A 16305-nucleotide genomic window follows, 5' to 3' on the forward strand; every position below is an offset into this window, starting at 1 on the left:
CTCTCTCCCCGCGCCGTCTGCCATCCACCTCACTGCCCCCCCCCTCCCTCACGGCCACACCACACTCGACGCACCTCACGGGCGACAACGAGTGCGATAACCGGACGCTGTGTCTCCTGGCTCTCCTTGCAACGGCTCGTCCTCTCTCTTGTTGCTGTTGGTCTGCTGGATGTTGCGGCTATCCACTCACTTCGCCCCGCTCCGCGCGGCGCTCAACCCCGCTACTTGCGCTGCGCCGTCGGCGGTTGGCGGCGCTGCCATGCTGCGGTTTGCGTCAACGAGCGTACATCCGTCGGCGATTGTGTCAGAAGACGCGGTGCTCGCCGATGATGTCGTCGTCGGCCCGTATGCTGTCATCGAGGGCGCTACGGTGCTGGGGCGTGGCACGTCGGTGGGCGCGCACGCCCTGGTGGCCGAGCACACCACGCTCGGCGCTGGCGTTGCGGTCTTCCCGCACGCAGCAGTCGGCTGCATCCCACAAGACCGCAAGTTTAACGGCGAAGTGACTGCCACCGTCATTGACGACGACGCAGTCATCCGTGAGCATGCCACCATCCATCGCGGGACGGCAGCGTCGGGGACGACGTTTGTTGGCGCAGGCGCGCTGGTCATGACCTCAGTCCACGTCGCGCACGACTGCCACGTCGGCGCCGGAGCCATCCTGGCCTCGTCAGCGCAGCTTGCCGGCCATGTTGTTGTTGGCGAGCGCGCCATCGTTGGCGGCCTCGCCGCACTCCACCAGTTTGTTCACATCGGCGCCGGCGCCATGGTTGGCGGCCTGGCGGCCGTCCGCGGACACGTCCTCCCACACACGCTCGTCAAGGGCAACGACGCTCGGGCGGTCGGGCTCAATCTCACCGGTCTCCGTCGCGCCGGCTGGACCAACCCCGCCATCCGCGCCCTCCTCGCGGCGTACGCGTACTTGGTGGATGACAGCTCGATGCTGCGGACTGGGACGCCGCCAGTCGAGCTCGCGACCGACGCCACCTTTGCCGGCCGCGCCGCGACACTAGCGGCCGCCGCCGAGTCGGAGCTTGCACAGACACCCGAGGCTGCGGCAGCCGCGGCAGCCCTGGGAGCTTTCGTCACCCGCATGGATCCGGGCGCGGCCGCCAAGTGCGGCTTTGTGGTCCACGCCCGCTGATGGGCAGCCACGTTAGGCGTCAAAAAGCGCCCCGCCCTGGACAGCGGCACGCGCGCGCAGCGTCTCCAGCTCGGCCTCCTTCTCGGCACGCATAGCGTCGATGAGTGGCTCCTGGTAGACCTCGTCGACGGCCGCGTCGACATGTTCCTGCTCCACCTCGGGATCGGTCCGCCCAAACACCTCGGCGTGGACCTTGAGCCAGGCGTCCAGGAGCGCAACACCGGTGGTCGGCACCGCCCCGCCGCCGGACATGGTGCCACCGCCCGACCGGGCCAGCCGCGGCGGCGACCCGATATCTTCAAACGAGTCGCTCCCGGCAGGCACGTAAACCGCCTTGGTGTGGTCAGTGACCGGCTCGCCGGCGAGCGGCATGCCGAACCCGTAGTGGTTGAGGACGTTCTTGAGCCGCTTGATCGACGACCGCGACGAGAGCGCAGAGTACACCAGCGTAGCACCGTAAACATGGGCCAGAACACGGAGCGTCCCGGCTGCCACACGCTGCGCCTGAAGTTCGGACGAAGACACACCGTCGTAGTTGGCCGCCACCAGCACAATTGGGATGGCGCCGGCCCGGAGCGCGAGCGCATCCGGATGGTTGTCACCGTATCGCGCCCACACCCTGCCGCCTCGGGCAGAGCCAGCCCGGGCCGCCCGCTTGTTGATTGCGTGGCCCGCCACAAGCTCAAGCCAGGCATGGGCGGTCGCGGCCAGCTCGGCCGGGCGGAGGAGGTCGACGACGACAACGACACAGCCCGAGGCGGCGCGGGCCGGCGGCAGCGCCACCTCCAGCAGCGAGCCGAGACCCATCCGCCCACCGCCCATCTCCCAGATGTGCGCCACGGCAGCATCAAGTGAGGCGCCGACCACCCGCCGCCCAAAGGTGTACTCGAGCGCCTGGGTCGGCTTGGTCTCGCGCCGGCGCCGTCCGCTCCCGTCGCCCTCACCGGCCGGAGCAAACGAGCCGGCGTCGCGGTCGCCGAGCATGACCTGGATACGGGCGGTCTTCCCTGCGCCGGCGGGACCCACAAAGACTAGCGTGGCCTCGCGAGTGCCACGCGGGGGCTCGCTCTCGCCCGCTGCGCCGTCACCACTCGCGCCCAGGCTGCTCCCTGCGGCTGCGGCTGCGACGGCTGCGGCAGCGCCAGGCGGGAGGGCGGTGAACAGGGTGGCCCGCTCAAGGGCCTCTGCCGACGGCTCGGGCTGGGCCAGCTCGTGGGCCGTGCGGAGCACCGCCGACCACACGTCCTCCTTCTCCATGGATGTGTGTTGGGGGAGTTCTACGGCGGGAGTGGAGTGGGAGCGGGTGGCCAGGCGGGGTGGCGCGGGGCAGTGTGGCGCCTTGGCGCTTTTACCGAGCCGGGGCCCAACTAGTGGACGTATTCGTCGACGCGACGGAGCTTGTAGAGGTACTGCGATGCGGCACGAGTAACGCCTGGAGGCGGCGGTGGGAGCGCGGACGATGGCGATGTGTTCGGCGGGGTGGGCGAGGACTGCGGCGAGGACTTGGGTGTGAGGCCCGACGGGCGAAGGCCGGGAGGCGCAGCGGCAGGTGATGCCGGCAGCGGTTGGCGGGAGCCGGTGGCTGGCGGTGTTCCGACAACGAGCGGTGCCGAGAACGACTTCAGTGTCGCAGTCTCGGACGAGTCGATGGGCTTGGAGGAGAAGAGGAGCTGGCCGAGCGAGAGCGGCTTGGCCCGCTTGGCCGGCCCCGACGCCGGCTCGGTCCCGGTGGCGGCGGTGGATGCGGCGTCTTGCTCCGGCTCGCGGGTTCGCTTGCGGCTCTGTTGCGTGCTGACCGGCGGAGGGGCCGAGTGCGAGGCTGTTGCCTGCAGGAGCGCGGACGAAGGAGCAACAGGATGCGGCTGCGGTGCGGCGGGCGCGACTGCAGACGCCTCGGCAGGCATGTTGAGGGCGATTTGCGAGATGGGCGACTTTTGCGGAGTCGACAACGCCCACGGAGCGTTGGTCAGCGTGGCGGGCGCGGCGGGGGCGAGAGCGGCAAAGCGGCGCTCGAGGCGCGAGGCGCGATCGAGGGCGACGGGCGGGCGCGGAGCCGGCGGAGCGCGCGGCTGCGGGACGGCGAGACCATCATCAAGCGAGCGCTCGCGAGGCGGGAGCCACGAGCCGGAATCGATGGGGATGCCACCGCCAGTGGCGGGCTTGAAGGCGATCGAGGAGCGCGAGGCGAGCATGGCAGAGCGCTTGGCCTTGGCGGCGGCGAGGAGGGCGGAGGCGTCGATGGGCACATCGCGCATGACGGGCGGGATCCACTGATCGAGGACGCCCGAAACGTTTCCATCGAGCCCATGGAGGGCAAGGAGGCGGGTGGGCATGGCCGGGTTGTGAAAGGCTGCGCTGGCGAGGAGGGCAGCGCGTGGCAAGGTGCCGGTCGACTCGGCCACGGCGCGCAGGGTGGCCAACCGCTCATGAGCCGCCCGGGTCACCGCCACCACGTGCGGAGGCAGGGTGTAGTCCATATGTGGAGAGGCGAAGAGGTGTGTGGGATGTAAGGTGTGGGTGTGGCGTGGCGTGGGGTGGAGTGGAGGTGGGAGGGGGAGGTGGGTGTGACGCGTGCGCGCAGGCGAGGCGACGAGTGAGCGAGAACGAAAGGCAAGACCAATTTGCTCACCCGTGGTCATTGGCCTAGCCATATTGGCGGCGGTGGCAGTGGCAGTGGCAGTGGCAGTGGCAGTGGCAGTGGCAGTGGCAGTGGCAGTGGCAGTGGCAGTGGCAGTGGCAGTGGCAGTGGCAGTGGCAGTGGCCATATTGGCGGCGGTGGCAGTGGCAGTGGCAGTGGCAGTGGCAGTGGCAGTGGCAGTGGCAGTCGCTCGCTCTCTCCTACTCTCCTACTCGCTCGCACTCCTGTCTCCCCTTCCCCATGCCCCCTCCCGCCTTGGCTCTGGCCCTGGCCCTTACCCTGGCTCTGGCAGCACCTGCTGTTGCAGGCCCTCCTCGCCTTGGCGCCGCCCTTGATGACGGCCCGTTCAAGTGCTCGGCAGCGCCGTCGCAGTTGCCGTCGGCCTCGGCGCTGTGCCACCCGGTCGATCCGAGCAAGGTTCTCATTGACTCTGTGGTGGTCATCAATCTCAAGCGCCGCAGTGATCGACTCTCCGCTGTCTCGGCTGCACTCTCTGCCGCAGGACTCCGCGCTCTGCGCTTCCCGGCCGTCGACGGCAAGGTCCTCTCCTCGTTCGAGGTTGCCATGTACAACGCCAAGGCCATCCGCGATCTCACCCCGGGCCTGGTTGGCAACCTCATGTCGCACTCGCGTGTCTGGGCCCGCACCGCCTCGGCTGGCCTTGCCTCCATGCTTGTTCTTGAGGACGACGCCACCTTTTCGGCCGATCTTGTGGAGGCGCTGCCGGCCCGCATGGCCGAGCTCAATGCCCTCGACCCGGCATGGGACATCGCGTACACCGGTCGCCTCACTGTCGGTGAGACCCGCATGCTCCTCACCGACGAAAATGTCATCTCACACTACGACAACCGCGACGACGTTCGCCTCTCCGACCATATCATTTCGCCTGGCCCGTCAGAGGGCATGTGGGGCTATCTTATCTCGGCCCGCGGCGCCCGCAAGCTGCTCGATCTCTACGCCAAATCGCCCATCCTCTACGACGTCGACCTCCTTCTCCACACACCGGCTATCCGCAACGAGCTTGCCATGTACGCCTTTGTTCCTGTCCTCACCTCGTTTGACGAGGCCGATGCCTACTCGGACGACTCCGGCACCAACACCGCCACAAACCTCCTCAAGCGCGCCAACAAGCTCATCGGTGCAGGTCTCTTCGCAGAAGCCATCTCGCGCTACGAGCGCGCCCTCGAAATCGGCCTCTCTGGCGCCGAGCATGCCTGGGCCCACACAAACATGGCGTACATCAAGGACCTGCACTTTGCAGACGTCGCCGCCGCCGCCGCGCACTTTGAGGCCGCCGCCACAACCCCGGGTGTCTCGCCGCCCGCCATGGCCGATACTCTCGCCAACTACTGCTTTTTCCACTACCGCCACAACAACTACGCCGAGGCACTCACAAAGTGCGACGCTGCCCTCCAGCTGGACCCCTCGCACGAAAAGGCCAAAGCCAATCGCGCTTCCGTCGTCGCAGCCCTCGACGGCTAGTCAACGGGCGTTTCCTGCACGCCAACACGGTGTGCATCAACCTTTACTGCTCGCCGCTCTCCAGCTTACACATCAGCGCTGCATTGATTGCCTTGGCCGACTCGTACTTGGCGGTCAGCGCAGCTTGCGCAGCCTCGGCCGCCGCCTGCTGCGCCGCAAGCAGGTCGGCCGCCCGCTCCACCGCCTCGTGTAGCGAAGCGTTCTCGGTCTGTAGCGACGAGACCCGCGAAGTCGCCTGCGATGTAAACGACTGCAAGAGCTTGATCTCGGCTTCGGCCTTGGCCAGCTTCACCTGAAGTTTGGCCTCGACGTTTTTGTGGATCTTCAGCGCCGCAGAGAGCTCGGCCGCCCGCTCGCTGGCCTTTCGTTGGGCCGCGCCTGGCTTTCCCACTTGAGCAGCTCGTGTGACATTGACTCGAGCGACGCCTCGTAGCTCGCCTGGCGCTCCAGCAGCGGCAGCGCCGTGGCCAGCTTGGCCTTCAGCGAGAGCAGAGTCTCGTTCTTGCGCGCGATTTCGTCCTCGGCGCTGCGGAGGCTCTGCTTCGCCTGCTCCAGCTCGACGTCCTTGGCTGCGCCCATCGCTTCTAGGGTCGCAATCCGCGCCTGCGCGCTGTCGAGCTGCACCTTGAGCGCCGCTGCTGCCGCTGCATGCTGTTCCGCCGCCACAGCTCCTCGTGCACGCTCGGCATCCACATCCTTGTGCAATGCCTGGATCGCCCCGCGCTGGCTCTGCACCTTGCGGAAGAGCGCCATGTTTTGCGCCTCGCGCTCCGCAGAGTCCACAATGTCGCGCGAGAGCAGCCGGACTCGCTCCTTGTGCATCGCGCACCAGAACCGCTCCAGCAGCAGCGACGCCTCCACACGTAGAACGCGGAGCGCCGCGGGCCCCGGGTGCTGCCCGTCGCTGCTCTCCGCCAGTAGCTCTTCCACCTCGTGTAGCACTGTCAACACCTTGTTCTCGGTCTGCGGCTCCAAGAGAGCCATCAGCGGGTGCTGCGGCGCGCTCGATCCACCGCTTGAGGCCCCGCCCCCGCTCCCACCCTCGTCCTCGGCATACAAGTGATGCGAGTAGAGGTCGTTGACCAATGTTGCCAAGCCTGCCGCCGGCATTGGGCTCGCCACTGCCGCGCCCGGGCTGGCAAGGCCAAAGCAGGTGGTGATGATTGTCGCCGGCTTGTGCCACCGCTCCGCCCCAAGCTCGGGCGTGTGTGTCAGCGACGACGGGTTGAACGGCAGCCGCGACATGCACTGGTAAATGGTGGTCTTGGTGCACGCGCTCGAGCCTGGTGCGAGAAAGACCTCGCGCATTCGGGCAAAGAACCTCGTGGGGAACATGCCATACAGAAGGGCAAAGTAGATTTGAACAACTTGCCGGAGCGGGAGCGGGCCATCACCGTGCTCCGCCAGCACCACTTGGGCCGGTCGTGCCTCCAACTCGGGCGCGACCGCCTCGTCCAGCACCTCCAGACCGGCCTCGATGCGGGTCATCAGCGCGCACGGCACCGAAAACAAGTCGTCGAGGTGCGGAACAAAGAGGGGTGGAAGGAGCGGGATTAGCATGAAGAGCGTGACCGACGCCGCCACCACAACATCGTCAGCCGCAGCAGGCGAGATGACCATGTCGCGGAGGAGGACTGTCAGAAGCTCGGGGGTGAAGAGCTCGTGCATCCGCGAGCCTTGGTCAAGCGCAATCGCATTGAGCAGCCGCAGCGTGGCCACCAGCCGCGGCGATGCACTGGCATCATCGGTCGCGGCCGCCTCCTGATCTCCCGCCGATGCCGCAGCCTCCAGATCGTCGTCCGACGTGAGCATGGTGACCAGGATGGCCGAGACCGCTGCAGGCGCCGCGTTGGCCACGCCGCGCAGCAGTGCGCCGACCGGGCCTTCACCGGGCACAACCGATCCGAGCGCCGCCTCGGCCACGTGCGCCGAGAGGACCCGCAGCGTGAGGGCCGACGACGAGGCCAGCATCCGGAGCGCCGTCGCTTGGACGTTGTCCGCCAGCGCCGCGTCGGGCGCCGCAATGCGCTGCAGCACAAAGGTCGACCACTGCGAGACCCGTGCATGCGAGTTCGCCTCCAGCAATGTGGCGAGGACTTGCAGCAAGACCCGTGTCTGCTCGACAGACAGCGGCTGCAGGCCCGTCACCTTGGGGTACAGCCGCTCCAGCACAGACGCCTGCAGCGCCGTCGACGCCGCGGCGGCTTCCGACAACGCCGCAAGCGTCGCCGCCGAGTACCGTGCCTCGCGCACGGCCTCCACCACCCCAGCAAGCGCCTCGTTGAACTCGGCCATGTTGGGTATTGGGTGCGTGCGACGGAGTCGAGGGTTGGCAGACCGGGGCGAGTGGTCGTCGCCCTCGACCTCGACACCGTGCCCCCACAACCGCACCAGCCCGACTGTCATTTAGCGTACCATGGGACAGCGCCCACCCCCTCAAGGCCGGATCTTGAGGGGGATCAGTCTCTACTAGGACTACGAGGCCGAAGTCCGTGACGGCTTCGTGCCTGATGTCCGCGACGGTTTTGCTGCAGGCTTCTTCTTGCTCTTTCCCGCCGTGCGCTTGCGAGTGAGAAACTCTGTCTCCGAGTCATCGCTCGCGGCGCCGTTGTCGTTGCTCAAGATTGCTTCCATCTCCCTGACTTTGCGCGACGCCGATCTCGACGGCCGCAACAAGCGACGCTGCGCCGATGCTCCTGCCTCGGTGGCATCATCAGCAACACCACTGCTCCCGTCGTCGCCCTTGGCCGCCTTCTTGCTCACCGACTTTTTCTTGGCCGTCGACTTCTTCTTTGCCGTCGACTTCTTCTTTGCCGTCGACTTCTTTGCCGTCGACTTCTTCTTGCTCACCGACTTCTTCTTGCTCACCGACTTCTTCTTGCTCACCGTCTTTTTGTTGGATGAGGATGTCTTGGCCTTTGAGCGCGAGTCCCGGCCCGGGCGTTTGGATGGCCGGCCTCCGTCCCCCTGATCCAGATCCGAGTCGGCCTCGTCCTCCCGCTTCCGCTTGGAGCCTGGCGTTGGCGCTGCGTTCTCCTTGGACGCCACCGCCGGGTTGACAACAAGCCGCGGCCGGGCTGTGGTGGGCACCGCCGCCAGCGTTGCCCGGAACTTGAAGTCGGCACCTGGCATCGGCTGCCCCGAGGATCGCACCTTCCGCCAAGCCAGGCGCGGGAGAAGCTTTGCCCGCTTGTACTCGACATGGATGGCGATGACGCCGCCAACCAGCCCCGGCTCCACAGCCTGCCACGTGATGCCCAGGTTGGGCTCAGCAACGTCGCTACTCAGCCGCCGCAGCGTGAACCGCATGTACGCCACCATACCCGAGTGAACCTTGGCCCGCAGCGCCTTGTCGCCCTCAAGCAGCGCATATGTCTCATCACTGCACCCCGCAGCCCCATGCATGTGAGTCAATCTCTCCACCTGTCCGTGCCTCTGCGTTCTGTGCGCCCGCGGTGCTGGCCCTGTTGCCCGCCCGCCACTCCGCGCGCCAAAACACGACCCTTTTGGAACGTACTCGCGGACGGACAGAGCGCATTGCATGATGGACTCAGCGCCGCCTACAAAGGCAATGGCCCGCGTCCCGGGTTGCGGGAGCTGCGTTGACGCCAGTGTGTCCATGCTTGTGCCCTCGCGGCTCAATGCCAGACGTGTGTTACTTCCCGCCTCACGACTCGGTGCTCCAGCTGTCACTGGCCACGCTGCCTCCTGCACCCGCGCGTCCGACGCCGCCGATGGGACCACCGGCGCCGTCATTGGTCCCCATATCGCTGCCGCGACCAGAGAGCACTCCACTCTCGTTCTCGTGTGCTGCATACGCCGGCGGCGGGCCTGACGTGTTGCCTCCGCCGCTGCCGCCGTTGTGATAGCCGATCTCATCACCGACTCGGCCGCCAGTTGCCAAACCGGAGTTGGTCGTGTCCGATGATGCAGAGTTGCTCGGCTTCTCCGGCCGTGGCGAGCGTGCCTGTACAACGGCAAGCTCCCACCCGGCGTGGTTGAGGAGCGAGATGTCGGGCTCGTGTGCGATAAGGAAGAGGTAGTCGGCAAGGAGCGCAAGGGTGTTGTCAGGCACCGCCGAGCGGCGGAGCTTGCGGTTGAACGGCTTGATGACTAGGCCGTTGCCCGGATTCATGCACATGTTCCGCGCTAGATCGTCGATGTGCAGTGTGTTGCACGGTGTGTAAAAGTCTGGAAACTTCCCCCAGATAAAGTGAAGGTCCTTGACCTGGTGCACAACGATGTTGCCCTGTGCATCAGTCCGCGAGACATTGTACATGGACGAGACATCGAGGACAAAGACAAACTTGAAGGCCTCGTGTGTGAGTAGACCCAGCGCGGTGAGGATCGTCTCCAATCGCCGCCACGACGACTGCGACCAGATGCAGAGGTCATAGCCGTAGGTGTAGGCCTTGGCCAGAAACGCGTCAACATGTGGCCTCTTTAGCCGGAGCACCTTGTGCGCAATCTTCTCGTCTGCTGACCGAAAGTCGTACAGCGTCTCGTCGAGATCGAGCACCAACAGCTTGGCACCCGGTCGCGGCGGCGTGATCACATTGATCTCTGCAGTGTTGCCGGTTGCAATGAGCTTGCTCCGGCCGTCAGCCTCGACCTCGGCCATGAACTCATCCTCGGTCGCGCCCGCCGACAATCGCGCCCGTTTCAACGCCTCTAATCTGTTCTGCTCTGCGATACGAAGCTTCTTGCGACGCGAAGGCTTGCGCACCCGCCCCTTGCCCTTGCCCTTGCCCTTGCCATTGCCCTTTTCTCTATGCTTGCGCTTGCACTTGGCCGCGCCATCGCCTGCGACACCGGCTTGGGCTCCGGCATCGTCACCATCGTCGCCACCGCCGACATCGCCGCGGGACGACGACTCCATGCCCGCTTGGGGCCGGCCCGACCGCCGACGGCGGGTTCGCCGCGATCGCCGGACGCGGCTACCCGACATTGCACTTGACCGCCGCGCCGAGGCCATGATCGCCAGGTTCTCCCGCGCCTCCTATCCCACGATTGCCGTCCAACGCTCCCCGAGTGTGAGTCCCTCCGGTGTGGGCGTTCCGAGCGCGACGGCTGCAGCATCTCCTCGCCCGCCGATCAACCTACCGCCACATGCCCCCCGCATGCATCCAGCACCATGGCCACAACATCGGCAAGATCAAGGGCGTGGAACTCGGAAAGAAGGGTGGCGAGAGCCAGGTCTCTATCGACCGTCGTCGTACTCGCTGCGACTGTGTCTGCCATGCTCAGCTAGCCGGGCAGCTCTCCGCGCCTCAGCCTCCACCCGCTTGAGTACTTTCGGCGGGAGAGTGTGGCTTGCTCGAGAGCGATGTGTCGCATGTCGGCAACAGCAGACGCGACTTCGACCTCAACCTCAACCTCGACCTCGACCGCGACCTCGACCTCGACCACATCCGTATGGCTCGCACGAGCCAATCTCCCGCTGTCTCGACTCGGGCTTCCTGCGCAGGTTGAGGCGAACGCAGGAACACTGTTCGCTTGACCATTCGTTCGATCGTTCGTTCGTTCGTTTCGTTCGTTCGTTTGCATCGTTCGCTCGTTCGTTTGTTTGCAGCGGTTCGTTGGATGGACGTACGGGGGCGGAGGCGGGAGAGGTACAGCGGGAGCCACCCCTCCACAACAAGCAGGTACGTGGACCGCCCCGAGTGTTGAGGATGAGGAGGGGATAAGAGAGGAAGGAAGAGTGTGTGAACGGCAGTCTTGTAGCCCGTGGCTGCTCCAGAAGTGCTCGTACAGGCGTATCGCCAGCCGTGTTGCCTGTCGCGGTGCGGGCCAAAACGGGTGTTCGCAACGGGTGGTCGACAGCGGTGCGTCCCCAGCTTGCCCTTTAGCCGCGTGGGGGTAGCTGGCTGCTACAATGGCGGGGTTGCCCGCAGACGATAGCGATGGAGAGATCCAGTGGTACTGGTCAAGCACAAAGTGCGTTGCTTGAACTATCCCTTGGTCATGCCATTCCTTGGTCTGCTCGCCGGGAATCAGTGTCTGCGAGCCCTATGTGTGGTCGGTGGTGCGGGTGCGGGAAGGGAGGGAAAAGCAAAGGGCCTCAGTAATTTTTGGCTGTTTTTCTGCCAGAGAGCGGCGGGGGGGGAGGGGAGGGGAGGGAGGAAAGAGACTGACTGTGGACGAGTATTGTGGGGGGAGACAGAGATGGGAACTGCGCTTTCGAATCTATTTGTGGATCCCAAGGAGTTGCCGCAAGATGGCAACGGTATGGTGCAGCTTGTGTTTCTTATGGCGGTGTACGGCTACGTGCTCTTCACCTCGTCGAACATGATTTCTGACGGGTCCGAGCTGCTGCTTCTTGTGCCCTCGCTGGCAGGCATTGTAGGATCGGTGGTGCTACCGATTTTGGGTGCGGTGCCCGATGGGGCGATTGTGCTGTTTTCCGGGCTGGGGCCTGACGCGCAGAAGCAGCTCTCTGTGGGCGTGGGCGCACTTGCGGGCTCGACGATCATGCTCCTCACCATTCCATGGTTCCTCTCGATTCTTGCGGGCCGGGTCTCGCTCGACCGCAACGGCAAGGGTGCGTACAAGGCGCCTGCAGGCGCCAAGCTTTCGCCGCCGGGCTCGATGAGCCTGACGCGGACTGGCGTCAACTGTGGGCCGTCGATTGCCATTGCAGGCAAGATCATGGTGATTACGTCGCTGGCATACATCATCATCCAGGGCCCTGCGTTTGGGCTCTCGTGCGGGCTGAAGAGTGACGACAACAAGTGCAAGTCCAAGGGCGAGCGGTGGTGGGCGTTTGCGGGCCTCATCTATGCCTTCCTCTCGTTTGTGGGCTACCTGTGGTACCAGGTCAAGACCTCGGACGACGAGCAGTCCAAGGACAAGGTGGATGCAACGCGGAAGAAGGCCATTCAGGCTTCGATGATCTCACTGTCGGGCGCGTTTGCGCAGGAGCTGGAGATGATGTCGCAGCCGAACTCTGCCGGCACGGCACTGCTGAGCGAGACGAACCGCGGCGACCGGCTGCGGTCGACGCTCAAGACATTCTTCAACAAGTACGATCGCGACGGCAACGGCTCGATCGACTCGAGCGAGCTGATTCTGCTGCTCTCGGACCTAGGCGAGAAGCCGACGAACGACGAGGTTGCTGACATGATGACCGAGCTGGACACGGACAACGATGGGACCATCGACTTTGAGGAGTTTGCGGTGGGCTGCCTCAAGCTCATCCAGCGGCGGACGGATGGCGACCATGCGTCGGCTGCCGAGCGCGGGCAGATGCGGGTGACCGGAGCCATTAACGAGGTCCACGACGCCATTGGCGACTCGGACGACGACGACTCGGAGGAAGAGGAGATGCCTGAGGACCTGCGGACGCTCTCGCCGGAGGAGCAGCAGCGCAAGATCAAGATGCGGTCGGCATGGCTCATGGGTCTCGGCACCGTCCTCGTCCTGCTCTTCTCCGACCCGATGGTCGACGTGCTGTCAGAGTTTGGCGCGCGGACCCACATTCCGCCGTTCTACATTTCGTTTGTGCTTGCCCCGCTGGCGTCGAACGCATCCGAGCTCATTGCCGCCTTTAACTATGCTGCCAAGAAGACCAAGAAGACCATCACCATCTCGCTCTCGACCCTCCTCGGTGCGGCGTGCATGAACAACTCGTTCTGCCTCGCCATCTTCCTCGCCATTGTCTGGGCCCGCTCGCTCAAGTGGATCTACTCGGCCGAGACCATCTCCATTGTCGGCGTCCAGCTCATCATGGCGTTCTTTGCATTCAAGAAGACCCACACCCTGCTCTCGGGCATTGTTGTCCTCACTCTCTACCCGCTCTCCATCATTGCCGTCTGGGGCATCGAGCGCGCCGGCCTCAACTAAAAGTCGTTGCGCCACCACCCACCAGCTAGTCTACTCTGCGCTACCCGTGCACGCTTGCTGCCTCCTCAATGGAGCGCAGAAAGGCGGCGTCGGTCATAGTCTCATACGTGTCGGCCTGCGCGATGGCCACGGCGCCATCAGCGTGGACGCACAGAATGAGAATCGGACAAAAGGTAGTGGTCGGGTCGACCGCAATGAGCGGCGCCGAGTACGAGGTCACTTCGTTCTGGGTCACCGGATCCATGATCCGGACGTAGCTCGAAAAGTGGAAAGGCTTGAGAATGGCGAGGACGTTGCGTGAGATGCTGTGCGCGTACATGGCGTCCGGCGACTCGCCGGTGGTGAGCGAGCCGTCGCCGTTGCCGGCGCCGGGCGTCACAGGCCGTGTCGACGCCAAGGAGCCATCACTTCTTGGCGATCGCCCACGTGCTGACAACATACCCTCGCTATTGATCGAGGTCGTGTCGGTGAGGACGCGGCCGCGATTGGTCTCCGGCTCTTCCGGAGCCGAGTCGGACGGCAAGTCGACCCCAGTAAAGTCGTGGTGGACGCGAAAGACAAGGACAAGGCGACGGATTGAGGAGTCGAGCTTGCGGAGCGGAACAAGTGCGTACGCGTCGTCTTCGACCGACGATGGCACAGAGAGCGAGTCTGCCGAGCCGTGCTGCGGCCAGTCGGGCGGGAGAATGGCTGGTTTGTCGTCGTCGACGTCGCCGGCGTCTGAGGGGAGGACTGAGTTCGATGAGGCTGCACGCGAGAGTGTGGCCATCGAGCTCGACGGCGGACTCGTCTGAACCACAAGGGGTGTGGTGAGGTTGGCAACATCGAGGCGGACGACAGTTGTTGGATGGCTCAGGTCAGATGAATGCTCCTCGAGCGGGTAGGCGACAAGCTCGGGGACGAGCGAGGTAGCGTAGTCTGGCGAGGCGACAACAGTCCAGCCGATGCCGAGTACGATTGACTCGAGGGTGGGTGGGAGGCGGACAGTGGCGTGGCGTTCGGTGAGGAGCAGTGGTGTGCTCCACCCGTCGACGGCCACCGGATCACCGGATCACCGGAAGCAGCCTCGTCAGTGCCGGGCGACGAGGCATCCGAGGCGGAGCGTCCAGTGCACCCGTCCTCGGTACGCTTTCCAGCCTTTGCGCCATCAGCAGTCAGCTGTTTGCCGATGGGGGCGACGTTGGCGACGGCGTTCTCCAGCGCCACCTCATCGGGCCCGGTCACAACCTTGGCCAGCGAGCCGTGCTTGTAGATGAGGAAGGTCGATGTCGCTGAGCCGCGGAACTGGGCCAGGGAGCCGATGGTGTCTGCGCACGCCGTGGCCACAATGAGGGAGAACGGCGAGGCGAGAGCTGTCAGCCTCGAGAACGAGGGGCCCAGGCACTCGGTCGGCCCGCACCACTCGGCGTGGACGTCGACGAGGACGAGGTCGGCCGGTGTGGCAAGCAGCTCCTCCCACTCGTCGTCGGTGCCCGCCTTGAGCACGCGCACCGTCCGCAATGGTGTGAGGGGTCCGGAACGGAGCATGTGATGGGGGTGGGCGGAGTTAAGCGGGGTGGGGTGGAGAGGGGTGGGGACGGGTGGAGGCTACTAGCCATCGGCTGTTCAATGGCTGTCTCATTGCATGCTGCGAATGGGTGGTTGGGACTGCAAGAGGAATGGTGTACCGGATTGATGGTTCGACATGGCGGTGGTGGTGGTGGTGGTGGAGGGGAGGGGGGGGGATGGGTACAGTGGCGATCGAGGTACAGTGGCGATCGAGGTACAGTGGCGATCGAGTGAGGGCTCCGTGGTCCAATGGCAACACGAGCCGGAGAGTCGTGCTCAAAGGGAGAGGGTTGACAGCAGATCAGCGACGACGGCCGCCCTTGGCCCCGCTTCTGGCCCCGCTTCTGGCCCCGCTTCTGGCCCCGCTTCTGGCCCCACGCCCGCCGCCGCCGCCGGCAGCAGATCTCTTCCCACTGCCGCCACCGCCGCTGCTGCGACCACCCTTGCTCCGCCCGCCACCGCTGCGGCCACCCTTGCTCTGCCCGCCGCCAACGTTCGAGTTGGTCCGGTTGAGATGCTCGAGATTAGCCTTCCAGTCCTCACACGAGCCTGATTCTGAGCCCGAGTCTGCCTCGGGCGGAGGACGCTCGGTGGAATCGAGGATGGCCTTGGCCTTGGCGGTTTCGAGCTTCTTGAGGATGGCCTTGGACGGGCGGGTGGCAGTCCGCGCGTGGGCGTCGACGTAGGCGCGGGCCGCCAAGGTCTCGTCCTGTGTCTCTGGGTCGGTGTGGGTGATGTCCGGGTCTGCGCCAGCGTCCAGTAGCGCTTCGATGGCATCGTCCTGCTTGGCATGGGCGGCGAGGAAGAGCGGTGTCTGGCCAAAGGCGTCGTGAACATCAACACGAACGCGCTTGACACCCAGCATGACAGCCAGCGCGGCCATGTTGCCGTTCTCGGCCGCGCAGTGGAGCGGTGTGTGGCCGGCGGCGGTGCCGCGGTGCGGGAGAGCCCCGGCCTTGATCAGCACCTTGACCGCTTCGTCCGATCCGTACTCGGCGGCGCTATGCAGCGGTGTGTACTCGTCATCGTCGAGGAGAGCGTCGACCTCGCCACCGGCCTCACGCAGCGCGTCGCGCAGTGCATCAGCATCGTCGTCGATGGCGGCGTCGTGAGCAGCCTGGGCGGTCTCGCTCTCTTGCGCCTTGGCCACCATCGGCTCCGGGACGTGCTTGCTCGGCAGGCCCACCCACGGATCATCGTCTTCTACAATTGCCGAAGCCCGTGTCTGTCCGCCATTGGCATCCTTCCGCCCGCCACCCGGCCTGCGTTCAGGCGCCGAGCTCTCGCCGGCCTTGTCGTCGTCGACGGCCCGCGACGAGCCGCAGCCCATACCGAGTCAGGAGGGAGTGAGGGAAGGAGGGGGGGGGGAGGAGGAGGAGGGGAGAGGAAGGGGGAACGAGAGGGCTGGGGTGTGGGTCGTGGAGAGGGAGGAGTGCGGTGGGTGTGGGTGTGGATGAATCACTTTGGGGGGAGGGTTGGGGGAGGGGGAGGGGGGAGTGACGGCTGTTGGCCCACAGCCAATGAACAGCGAGTGAACCATTTGCCGGCAGCCAAGAAGCGCACCTGCGGCCTCCTAGCGGCCTCGTAGCGGTGTGTCAGCTGAAACAGCTGATGGCGGTACTATGGAGAACACCAACAGGAATTTGAGGGA

The 16305-nt window shown here is 65.4% G+C and overlaps 7 protein-coding genes across 7 annotated transcripts; 3 read left to right on the plus strand and 4 right to left on the minus strand.

Moving 5' to 3' along the window:
- Positions 1-259: 259 nt before the first annotated feature.
- Positions 260-1013, plus strand: AMSG_06026 (acyl-(Acyl-carrier-protein)-UDP-N-acetylglucosa mineO-acyltransferase; the record flags this gene model as incomplete). The annotated part of the gene is made up of 2 exons (XM_013902084.1): positions 260-925; positions 966-1013. 2 exons carry the CDS (start codon positions 260-262, stop codon positions 1011-1013), a joined length of 714 nt encoding a protein of 237 aa, XP_013757538.1.
- A 2608-nt stretch (positions 1014-3621) lies between these two features.
- AMSG_06029 (glycosyltransferase 25 domain containing 2) lies at positions 3622-5264 on the plus strand (the record flags this gene model as incomplete). The annotated part of the gene is made up of 2 exons (XM_013902085.1): positions 3622-3643; positions 4075-5264. 2 exons carry the CDS (start codon positions 3622-3624, stop codon positions 5262-5264), a joined length of 1212 nt encoding a protein of 403 aa, XP_013757539.1.
- A 43-nt stretch (positions 5265-5307) lies between these two features.
- AMSG_06030 (uncharacterized protein) lies at positions 5308-7559 on the minus strand (the record flags this gene model as incomplete). The annotated part of the gene is made up of 2 exons (XM_013902086.1): positions 5308-5620; positions 5656-7559. 2 exons carry the CDS (start codon positions 7557-7559, stop codon positions 5308-5310), a joined length of 2217 nt encoding a protein of 738 aa, XP_013757540.1.
- Positions 7560-7739: 180 nt separating this feature from the next.
- On the minus strand, positions 7740-8885 carry AMSG_06031 (uncharacterized protein; the record flags this gene model as incomplete). The annotated part of the gene is made up of 2 exons (XM_013902087.1): positions 7740-8646; positions 8782-8885. 2 exons carry the CDS (start codon positions 8883-8885, stop codon positions 7740-7742), a joined length of 1011 nt encoding a protein of 336 aa, XP_013757541.1.
- Positions 8886-8931: 46 nt separating this feature from the next.
- AMSG_06032 (ubiquitin family protein) lies at positions 8932-10505 on the minus strand (the record flags this gene model as incomplete). Its single annotated transcript, XM_013902088.1, has 2 exons — positions 8932-10263; positions 10368-10505. 2 exons carry the CDS (start codon positions 10503-10505, stop codon positions 8932-8934), a joined length of 1470 nt encoding a protein of 489 aa, XP_013757542.1.
- A 648-nt stretch (positions 10506-11153) lies between these two features.
- On the plus strand, positions 11154-13123 carry AMSG_06033 (Ca2:Cation Antiporter family). Its single transcript, XM_013902089.1, has one exon. The coding sequence runs from the start codon at positions 11229-11231 to the stop codon at positions 13104-13106; it is 1878 nt and encodes a 625-aa protein (XP_013757543.1). The 5' UTR covers positions 11154-11228; the 3' UTR covers positions 13107-13123.
- AMSG_06034 (uncharacterized protein) lies at positions 12900-15984 on the minus strand (the record flags this gene model as incomplete). The annotated part of the gene is made up of 4 exons (XM_013902090.1): positions 12900-14067; positions 14154-14582; positions 14839-14891; positions 15069-15984. The coding sequence occupies 4 exons, from the start codon at positions 15982-15984 to the stop codon at positions 13147-13149; spliced, it is 2319 nt and encodes a 772-aa protein (XP_013757544.1). The 3' UTR covers positions 12900-13146.
- Between the last annotated feature and the right edge of the window lie 321 nt (positions 15985-16305).

Source organism: Thecamonas trahens (genome assembly GCF_000142905.1).
Source record: "Thecamonas trahens ATCC 50062 unplaced genomic scaffold supercont1.25, whole genome shotgun sequence".
NCBI classification, from domain to species: Eukaryota; order Apusomonadida; family Apusomonadidae; genus Thecamonas; species Thecamonas trahens.

Bases quoted from the DNA above. Each gene is read 5' to 3' on its own strand.
- AMSG_06033 (XM_013902089.1), top strand. From the start codon at position 11,229: ATGCCATTCCTTGGTCTGCTCGCCGGGAATCAGTGTCTGCGAGCCCTA.